This window comes from Gadus morhua, chromosome 20, assembly GCF_902167405.1.
Source record: "Gadus morhua chromosome 20, gadMor3.0, whole genome shotgun sequence".
Classification (NCBI taxonomy): domain Eukaryota; kingdom Metazoa; phylum Chordata; class Actinopteri; order Gadiformes; family Gadidae; genus Gadus; species Gadus morhua.
In genome coordinates, this window is record NC_044067.1 from 8,466,859 (window position 1) to 8,477,461 (window position 10,603).

A 10,603-nucleotide genomic window follows, 5' to 3' on the forward strand; every position below is an offset into this window, starting at 1 on the left:
TCTCTTGAACACGTGGAGCTAAGTACAACAGCCATTCAAACTCTCCGTTTCAGTAGAGGAATCTTACGAACAAGAGGTGATCTTTGTCCTCACACACATCTAATAGCTGTATATCTACAAAGATACTAAATCGAGAGAATATCTTTTTTGACTAAACTCATGTTTAAAGAACGTAGTGTATTTTTGCAATGATAAGTCTATAAACCTGCATAACCCCGACATCGTCTTCCTGGAATGAATGCGGTTATGAAACATTACCTCTGATTTAAGTATTTATTGAAAATGGGAAGATGGTTCTGGCCATTGCTGGAGTCCCATCTTTTCTTGAGGGAGAATTAATGTTTAGGAATTACAGAGAATGACTGCGTCACTGACTAGAAATCAACTTCATTCACTTTCCGTGTTTCATGTGCAAATCCTTTCTATATTGATTCAACCAATCCATCAAAATTAAGGATGTCACTAAATATACACAATACAAAATGATGTGTGATTGACTACTTTTTAAAAGAGTATTCCTCCGTATTGGTTGGAGGAAGTTAGTGTTAACCAATCGTGAGTCTCTGTGTTCAGTCTTTGTGCACTAGTTCAGCCAACCAATGGGATTGTTGATTCTGGAGGTTTTTTTGTTATTTTAGAAGATGCATATATCTGATTATTGTTCGAACATTTGTCATACACAAGTTGATTCTACTGTATTATGTACATAATATACAAAAATGAGATGAGGTGTGAATAGATTTGATCCAGCAAGTGTGTTCTCCAACCAATGTGATGGACTTGATATGCTTCTTCTTTTTTTACTAAAAACAAATTTGCTACAAAACCATTGGCCCATTTTCTCCTTCTCGGTTGTCATCAATCACATATATTACATTTAACTGACAGTCAAATGTCTGGCTCTTATCTTGTGCCAGATGATTGTCACCATCATTTCAAAGCCTGCTTGCTGATTGGACGATAACTGCATATGAGAAATTCTTCCTCAGACCTTTATTTTGTCTGTTCGTCCAATGATTGTTGGAGAAAGTTTAAATGTGTTGGGTTGTGTTGGTCATTTCACAACTGAAGCAATTGCTTTTTTTCATTTTGTAGAGAATTTTAATGTAAGCGTACACAGGCTCATACTTTTTCCTATGGCAGCATCATTAATGATAACATGAATGTCCACATTGGAATAACGGGCAATAACTATACTCCCCAAGAATACTGCATGATAATATCTATAGTAAAAAAATAAATAATAATCAGTACTACAATATAGGGCTACGGCACAATTTGAATTTGAGGCAAACAAAAGTAGTTAACTACCTATGTAAATCATCAATATTGTTTGAGGAATCTTTCGGGAAACATTTTATAGCCACTTAATGTAAGATTTTAAATAGCTTGGGTCTGTCTACAGGGGGCAGCACTGCACTTCAGGACCAAAGAGGTATGGAATCTTTCACCTTTGTTTTGGTGTTGCCAAGACCGAAAAGTATACTCCCAACATTTCAGTTATAACGAGTTCACTTGTTCCCACCATGGCAAGGCGAAAGGCTGTACCTTGTATTCACAGCCAAAAATAGGAACGGAACTTGGGATAAAAGCGTACTCTAAGACACTAAATTGGAGCAAATATAAAAGCATGACAACATAAAACCTTTTACATGAGCTTCAGAACATAGAAAGGAATCTAGCAGAATGCCTGCGTCATTAATTTTTCATTTGGGTTAAAGTTCTCTTCCTGGCCTACCGTCAAGTCAGAGCCTCCATTCCATGATCCTCGAGCAAGGTGACTGAATAAAAATATGAAACGTCCTGTCAAAAGCTAAACGACATATCAGAGCTAAAAAGAGACACATTTGATACTGAAATGGTTGGTTCCAAATATAATTGAACCAACCAACCAAGCATGTGCACGATACAAGGAAAGGATTTGGAATTTTAGCTTGTTTTAGCTAATGATGACAGACCAACTGGCAATAATTGAGATTTCTGTGAACATCTGTGACCTTTACAGTATAATGTAATTCGAGTGTGGACTTGTTCCCTCATAGCTGTCAGCTATGAGGGAACAAGTCCACAATCGAATTACAGCTATTAGCTGTTCACATCCACATCATCCCGTGTAACACATTCAGTGTTACAAAATCTTCACGATAATTAAGAGTGCCAGACACTTGGTTCAACTAGACCAGAGGTGGGCAACCTACGGCGCATGTGGCCAACCTACGGCCCGCTAGCCGGTTCTGAGTGGCCTGCGAGTTCAAAAAAAATAAGGTTCAAAATACATATACTTTTTTCATCTTGGAGCTCGCCGACCACTCAGAATTAATTCCTAATAATGCATTTTTTTATTTTTGGTAAGAATACTTTTATCGTAAAAAACGACTGGTGTGCGCGTGATCGTGATGAGGACGATGTGGTTGTTTAGCAAGTGTCATTCAACTTTCTCATTGAGGAAATATAACAACTCAGATCCACTCTCAATGATGAAATACTGTTAGCTGTGCTGTACGTTCCCTCATCTGGAATCACACCTGACTTCAGTGCACTTGTTCAGAACCATCAGAGACTTGGCTCCTCCCACTGAGTTATTTTTTACATGTGTGTGTTGTAGGCCCAATCCCATTTCTACCCCTTACCCCTTCCCCTTACCCCTTCAAAACAAGGGGGAGGGGTATGGGTAAGGGGTAAGGGGTAGAAATGGGATTGGGCCGTAATGTCCTACCCTACATTATCAAATGTGGATGCACTCCAATACAACTGTTCATGTTCAGTGCACTTGGTACAGATACAGATACAGATAGGTTTAAAAATATATATGGTTATTAGTAAACCAAACTGTACAATATGTATTTCTGTTGTGCACATGGTGATTGATTTTATTCACATTCAGTGACTTTTAATTACAAATGCTTAAATTAACATGTTTTCTACAATCTAATTGTTGTTAAGATGTGACAAAATTTCCTCGGCCCTCAAAGACATTCGTAATTTCTTACGTGGCCCCCAATGAAAAAAGCCCACCAGACATATTTTTCAACTGAACCAAGTCTTTCTTATTGCAAGGTATTCACTTTACTGAGCAGACTCAGTGAATGTTCAACGACAGCTAGGTCTCTCTCTCTCTCTCTCTCTCTCTCTCTCTCTCTCTCTCTCTCTCTCTCTCTCTCTCTCTCTCTCCTCTCTCTCTCTCTCTCTCTCTCTCTCTCTCTCTCTCCTCTCTCTCTCTCTCTCTCTCTCTCTCTCTCAGGCTCTATAGACCCTCTGTCGTCTGTCGTCACCTGCCTGAGACACTTCCCCACATGCCAGTCTGCATCACATCCTATCTTTGTGTGTGTGTGTGTGTTTGTGTGGCGGGGGCCTTGACTCTAGCTGTGCCACGCAGTGGTTTTCACATCAGGCAGTCTGATGCCCAATTTAAAAACTTTGTGTCTTCTTTGTGCTTCTCTCCGTTGTATTCGTATTTTCTCTAAAGAATTCCTCCTAGGGAACTTTCAATTTTGCACTTATTCTTCCACCTTTGTTAGTAAATATACACTATCACAGACATACATTCCCTTATTGAACTAAGATGACATTACAAAGCCTAAGGCTTACTGTCATCTGCTAGTGCTACACAGGTTGTTAATCAAAAATGAATGTGGAAACATATTTTTGGGGAAATCCCCTAAAAAGCATATCACATATTGTTATGTTTGTCATTGTGCTATCATGGTTAGTGGGGAAGGGGAGGAGGGAACCATATTGGGATATATTCAAATAATCACTCTAGAGCTAAACTGGCATCCCAGGACAGCTTGAGAGGTGTGAGAAGGCACTACTCTCTGATGTGACGTTGCTCTCGGCCTGTGAAAAGCAAACATGTCTGCTTTGCTCTGCCATCTTCACCTGAAGAGTCAACTCAAGTCAATCTTAAAAGACAACTCAAAAGAGAGAGAGAGACGGACGAAGAAGGGCCAACCGGAACGCTCATATCCCAGCCACAACGCGCAGGTAGGAAAAGCTTTATTCAATATTTGCATCAATATTCATTATATTATACAAACTACCATATCTAATTATACATAAACAGTATAAGAAACCTTGAATTCCTGTTCTCTAGTGGATATGTATGACTTAAGATGTTTTTCAAAACCGTTGTCGTACTGCTACTTCAGAAAAGTATGTGCTAAATGTCTTTCCCAGAGAATGTTTAGACAGAAAAAGCTGTGAGCAAATTACAAAAGGTTCTTGAAATGTCTCAGAGACATAGATGCACCATTGTATAGCTGTTGTTGTTTATGTTCCTTCAAAAGGATCAACAAACCACGGCTCACTACATTTATCTGAAGCGTGTGTCTTTATGTGCTCTTTGTTTCAGTGTTTGTTTGTTGACACCATGCGCTCACACCATTTGACTTCATTGATGTTTTTCCTTCTATGCGTATGCATGGCCATCGCAGGTGAGCAGCCTACACTTGTCATACAATAGCACAATGGGAGTAGGCCTACATCGATAGTTCAGTCAGCGAGAGACCAGTACAGATATGACGATCAGACACTTTCAAATTAATCTTAATGGTCCATTGATCCATGAGGGCTGCCGGGAGACTAGGATCCCCTTGATGGAGGCTAGAATCTGGTTGCGGTGGTGGTGGTGGGATGGCACTCCCTGAGGTCCTGATTTGTTGAGAGACGAAGGGGAGGGGACGGCCAACGCATGGATCAAAAAGAAATAGAGGTTGAATGTGGTCTCCCTGATTGAACGTTTTGCTTTAGCATTTGGCAGCGCATCATTTCTACGACGCCCAGTGATCGGTAAACAGAATGCAAATGTTTGGCATTGAGTACGTGTGAAACCATCTGTTGTCCGATTGCAGAGGAGCCAGACGAAGGCCAGGTGCATTCCGCCATGCCCTACTGGAACCTGTGGTCCTCAGACTTCTTCGGCTGGGTGGAGGAGCTCCGTGCTCAGGGTGCCTACGACCAGCTTAACGACCTGGCCAGAACCTTCTGGTCCCACTTCTCCACGGCCAACCAGCTGGGCTACGGCAGACCTGGCGCCGATCCTCAGCCTGAAGAATGATCCGGAACTTCTGTTCCCTGCTGTTTTGAGATTGTATATCACTGGAATGTTGATATTTTCAGTAACTGAGCCCTGATTTAATGAAATCCATCAAAAGATAAACATGTCGACTGATCAACGATTTGAACGCAGATTGTTTAGTTGCATACGGGAAATAAATCATGTCATCTGAGTAACAAAAGTCTACCTTATCTGAGCTCGTTCGGTCATCGTACAACAGAAACTACGTGGGCACATTTAAACTCATGGTGTATTTATCTCCCCCTTGTGATCATGAGCTAAAAAGCCTTTTATTAAGGTGTACTTCATTAGCTTAGAGCCGATTGAATGGAGAATAACTTGTAATGTGGGGTCAGACAGGAAACAGATTCCCTCATCCATCTCATGCCTGAAGACTTTCTGAAGAGCAGGCTTTGTATATACATCCCAACTGACCTTCACCCAGCTCCTTAGTGAAGCAGGTTGACGCAAGCAGACTGTATCCTCCAGCCTTATGACAGAACCACTCTGGCTTTAGTTTGCACCCAGATTTTCTTGGCTCAGTATTCCCACCTGTGGGCAACTAAACAAACTGAACTAACTGCGCACACAATGAACCTTGTGAACAGGCTTTGTCATTCCTCCCATAGGCCTATGTACAAAGAAGTCTGACGCAAAGCCCTGATGGCTGGCTTCATCATATTGTGTTTGGTAAGGAATTATAGGGGATTCAGACACTTCTGGAAGTGTCTGAATAACAACTGATGAATAACCGGAGCTCGTCAAGGCCTTTTCTTTTCTTTGCATTTTAATTATTCTGTTTCACCTCTCAACCGTTAAACCTTTTCTAAGTTTGTAGTTAGGCGACTGGTTCTCTACTTCCTTGGAGCTTACCAATAGCTGTGTCGTTTTGGGACAAAGTTCAACGTGTTTCAATCTCACCTGGGTTACGCAGCGTCAAATGAGTGACGCATTGACTGACATCTCGGCTACGTTAGAAGACTTTGAGAGCGAAATGAGGGGGAGAGTTCTTAATGTCATCTAGTGATGGATGTATGGTCAATATCTATCTATCTAGCTGTCAATCTATCTAGACCTCTATTTATCTATCTATCTATCTATCTCTCTATATATCTATATCTATAAATGCCTCTGTCTATCTATATATCTCTCTTTCGCTCTCTCTCTCTCTATATATATATATATATATATATATATTAGTGCTGTCAAGCGATTCAAATATTTAATCGCATTAATGCCACAGTTAAAGGCACCCAGTGCAACTTTCGAGGCTTAAAAATAAATATTCAATTTCTAGTCTTTTTTACACGTAGTAAGTTTCAATAACTCCATACCATTACATACCGACATTCAAGCAGCAAAGATGAGACGTCGTTGTGTGGTGAGAACTGATAGAAAATCGATAACAACAACAATGCCGCCATTTTCTTTATTTTTTGTAACCTACAATAAATAAAGCAGGCTTCCAGTCAATGGAAAAATGGCTTCTCCCCACCGGCGATTGTTGTTGTTTACGATTTTCTATCAGTTCTCACCACACAGCGACGTCTCATCTTTGCTCCTTGAATGTCGATATGTAATGGTATGGAGTTATTGAAACTTATTATGTGTAAAAAAGACTAGAAATTGAATGTTTATTTTTCATTGAATGTTTACATAAAGTTGCACTGGGTGCCTTTAACTCACAATTAATCGCGAGCATTCGCGATTAATCACAAATGTTTTTTCTATGCTAAATATCCCTTGATTTCTTTGTCCCATTAATTTTTCTCATTTTAATCCTCTTATCAACATGGAGAAGTGCATCGGCTTGCCTTGTGCAAATGGTTTTTAATTGATAACAACATTGGCATATACTGATCAAAACAGGACGATACAAAAAAAAAGCCTATAGTGCAATTAAACGATGAACAAACAAACATACTGCCTTGAACATAGCAGTCAGGCTACTGCTTCTTTGTTTTGAGCTGTTAAAATTTGTTTGCGTTAACGCCGTTAATAACGCGTTTAACTGACAGCACTAATATATATATACATATATATATATATATATATATATATATATATATATATCTTTATGCCAATATGTTATCTAGTGCATGTATATCTATATATCTAGCTATCTCTCAGGCTACTCACGTTTGCTTTTGTTGGCAGCTTGCAAGGGATTCCAGCCTGTATCTGATCTGTTTCATTAAAGTTGTTTTTTCCTATTGTAGGGTCAAGAAGTTTGGGTGTGTGTGTGTGTGTGTGTGTGTGTGTGTGTGTGTGTGTGTGTGTGTGTGTGTGTGTGTGTGTGTGTGTGTGTGTGTGTGTGTATCTGATCTGTTTCATTAAAGTTGTTTTTTTTCCAATTGTAGGGTCAAGGAGTTTGTGTGTGTGTGTGTGTGTGTGTGTGTGTGTGTGTGTGTGTGTGTGTGTGTGTTTTTGTGATTGTGTATTTGAACCGTTTCATTAAAGTTGTTTTTTCCTATTGTAGGGTCAAGGAGCTTGGTTGTGTGTTTGTGATTGTGTATGTGGGTGAGTGGGTGGATGTGTGTGTGCGTGTGTGTGCAGGTGTGTAGTAACCGTGTGCAATAATAGCTTATGCAGCCGTGATAGTGATCTGAAGTATAGATGGGCTTTGCGCTTTTACAATAAATGTCTGCAGAAGATTCCCCAGCAGGACAGCTCCTTGGGTTGGACACACACACACACACACACACACACGCCAGATTTATGAGAAGTCCAACAGTGAGCCAATCTCACAGTGAAACCAAGTGGAAGCACCAATTATAGAATCCGGCCAACCACTTACGAGCTGAGAGTAAAACCTTTTAATCTGAGATGTTCAACAACACCCCCCAGGGGGAGCCCTGAGGCCCATGCCATGCATGTGGTCGTCCAGATTCAGTGAAGCCCACGCGTGAGAAGGAAAAGGCTCCCCTTTCTCCTCTCAGCCCTGCTTCTTCTGCCGGCTCCGTGGGAGACGGAAAACTACCAGAGGAGGCAGGACGCCAGCTGTAGACACTAGTCGTGTTTCTGCACGGGGAGGAAGACAACTTTCCACCGCCATAGGCCAGTTTCCTCTTGGAATCTCGCCCCTCATTCCCTACCCCCAAAAACTGAGCCTCCCACCCCTGCACCAGGTTCGCAACACGGTGCTACACTGGTGCATTCACAAAGGTCCAGAGAGAGGGGAGAGCGGGTTCATCATGGCTAGTCTGAGGTTTCACCTGGCCAGCGTTATGGCACTCGCTGTATTGACGACACTGCTGAGCCTCAGAGGTGAGCCATAACAACCCTTTGGTACCTGTCGTTCTATCGTTAGGGCTTTCTATCTGTTTCACATCTGCTGCTGTGCTGCACTTGACATGTACTGTATGCTGTGGTTAGATACATACATCGTTTTCTAGAGGTGCATGGTGAAATGATTGGGAATAGCGTGGATGTCAAATATTTCAGCAGACACACGCAGTGAGCTGTGCGGATTCTATGATTTCTATCTCACACATACACTCACGCACGCACGCACGCGCACATCCACACACGAGCATGCAAGCATGCCCAGGCACGCGCACACACACACACATACATACGGCAGGATTAGTTTCGGTGATGTGTTAAAAAGAGAAAACGGTTGAATCTGCTGCCGAGAGCTCTGCATCAGCAAGTGACGAAGCGATTTCCCAAACTCGAGGGAAAATTGGATGTTTAGCTCTTCCATTGTATCCTCTCTGCCACTGAATAAGCACACAGCCCAGAGGTCAATCTCTTTTTTTAATAATCCATGGGAAGGGATTCAATAGCAGCGGGTGGACTGAAGCAATGGGGTTGAGTAACAAAGTAACATGGAAGGTCTTTCTGTGAAAACCGTATAACATCAGTGTTTGTTTTTTATCACTGTATGGGGCCTGTAGTATGCGTTCACGAGAGGAGAACGCCTCATGTATTCCCCCTCCTTTTGAAGTTCATGGGAACTGATGTTGTGATGCCATCTAGATCCGAACATATGCAAACAATTCCCTCACTGTACATAACAATTCTACTCTGTTTGTTCTCACTGTGGCCTCAGGCTACTACATGTGTTCTGTTCTGGTATGTGTGGTTTTAATGGCTACAGAATGCTGATTCCCTACCCATCTCCACAGGATCTGCATTGTCCTTCACTGAATTATCTTACATACTTTTTTGTACACTTTGTACTTTTTAAAGCAACTGCAGTAAAACTAAAAATAAATAAACATATATATAAACAACTTTTCGAACACTATTTAGTGTCTTCATCCTAAATGAAAACACAAATGATACCTGTAGACATGCATAAAGCATGTCTGTCTCTCATTTAGAAAGTTTGTCATTCTTTATTGCCAACATTGGCACAATGCTGGCGTGTTTCAACACTGAAAAACAACCTGAAATTCAACAATGCACTTCAACTGCGTGCATGACCCCTCCCCACAACTTATTGTGTGCTCCTTTGCTTTCTATTGACTCAACTTGTCCCTTAATTCTAGAGACCTTGAAACAATAGTTCCAGCACCTGTCATTGTTGATCAATGGTAAATGTGTGATTTGCTTACTCGATTCCCACACTGTGTAGCTGTCAGCGGTGCTCCCTCCAAGTCCGCTGTTGCCATCAGTCCTTCGAAGGCACAAGAGTTCCTGGCTAAGCTGAACCGGCCCAAAAGAAACGTCTGGGATCGCAGCCGCCCAGACGTACAGCAGTGGATTCAGCAGTTCATGTACATGGGCTTTGATGAGCAGGTCGGCTAAAAGCAGTGCGCATGTCGCGGTATAGATTCTGTTACCTTTATGAATTAATATTCGATTTTATGCTACATTGGGTTGTTTGATCCACTCATCAAAACAGTGTTCACCCCATGTGATGGACTGATGGTCATGAAGAAAAAAATTTGCGAGGCATTACGAAAATCCATTCAGACAAGCCAAGAACATATTGAGGGAAGTCGATGACCCTCAGGGTCGGGCCCAGTAGCCGTGACTCATAAAGCTCCGTGCCATTCTATCATGCTGCCGCCCTAGTGCTGATATTGACTGATTTGGACTTTTAAATCAACTTGGCCTTTGAGGCATGTTATCGAGTTTGTTTTACCAAATATGTCATAATGATGCTGATGCATGAGCGTGTTTCTTTTTTTTTCAGAGGCTGGAAACCGACATGGCGTACTGGTTGGACCAGTCACGAGCAACGGATCAAGGTCGTCAGCACCATCACGATGAGAACTCCCCGCATGCCAACGGCGACCCGGGCAATTATAGACACGGCGCCAATGTAAACTACGACTACTACTAAAACACGCACACGCACACGCAAAGAATCCCGGAAACAGAGGACGGTGTCTTGATTAGTAGCCGTTCCCATTTTCTTACGCGTAGTCTCTTTAAAACATTAACCTTTACGTATTATCTCCTTTTATTGTGTAGGCTACATTCTGTTTAATTGATTGTTCAACTAAACATATCACCTGATCTTATACAAAAGTCATGACGTCAGTGCTGATTAAATGCATGTAAATAAAACATCAATTTTCAATCACCAGCGTG

The 10,603-nt window shown here is 41.6% G+C and overlaps 1 protein-coding gene across 1 annotated transcript; it reads left to right on the forward strand.

The window, feature by feature from the left end:
- Positions 1–7,984: 7,984 nt before the first annotated feature.
- On the forward strand, positions 7,985–10,595 carry LOC115533282 (augurin-A-like). Its single transcript, XM_030343698.1, has 3 exons — positions 7,985–8,323; positions 9,639–9,802; positions 10,203–10,595. Exons 1-3 carry the CDS (start codon positions 8,251–8,253, stop codon positions 10,350–10,352), a joined length of 387 nt encoding a protein of 128 aa, XP_030199558.1. The 5' UTR covers positions 7,985–8,250; the 3' UTR covers positions 10,353–10,595.
- The last annotated feature ends 8 nt before the right edge of the window (positions 10,596–10,603 follow it).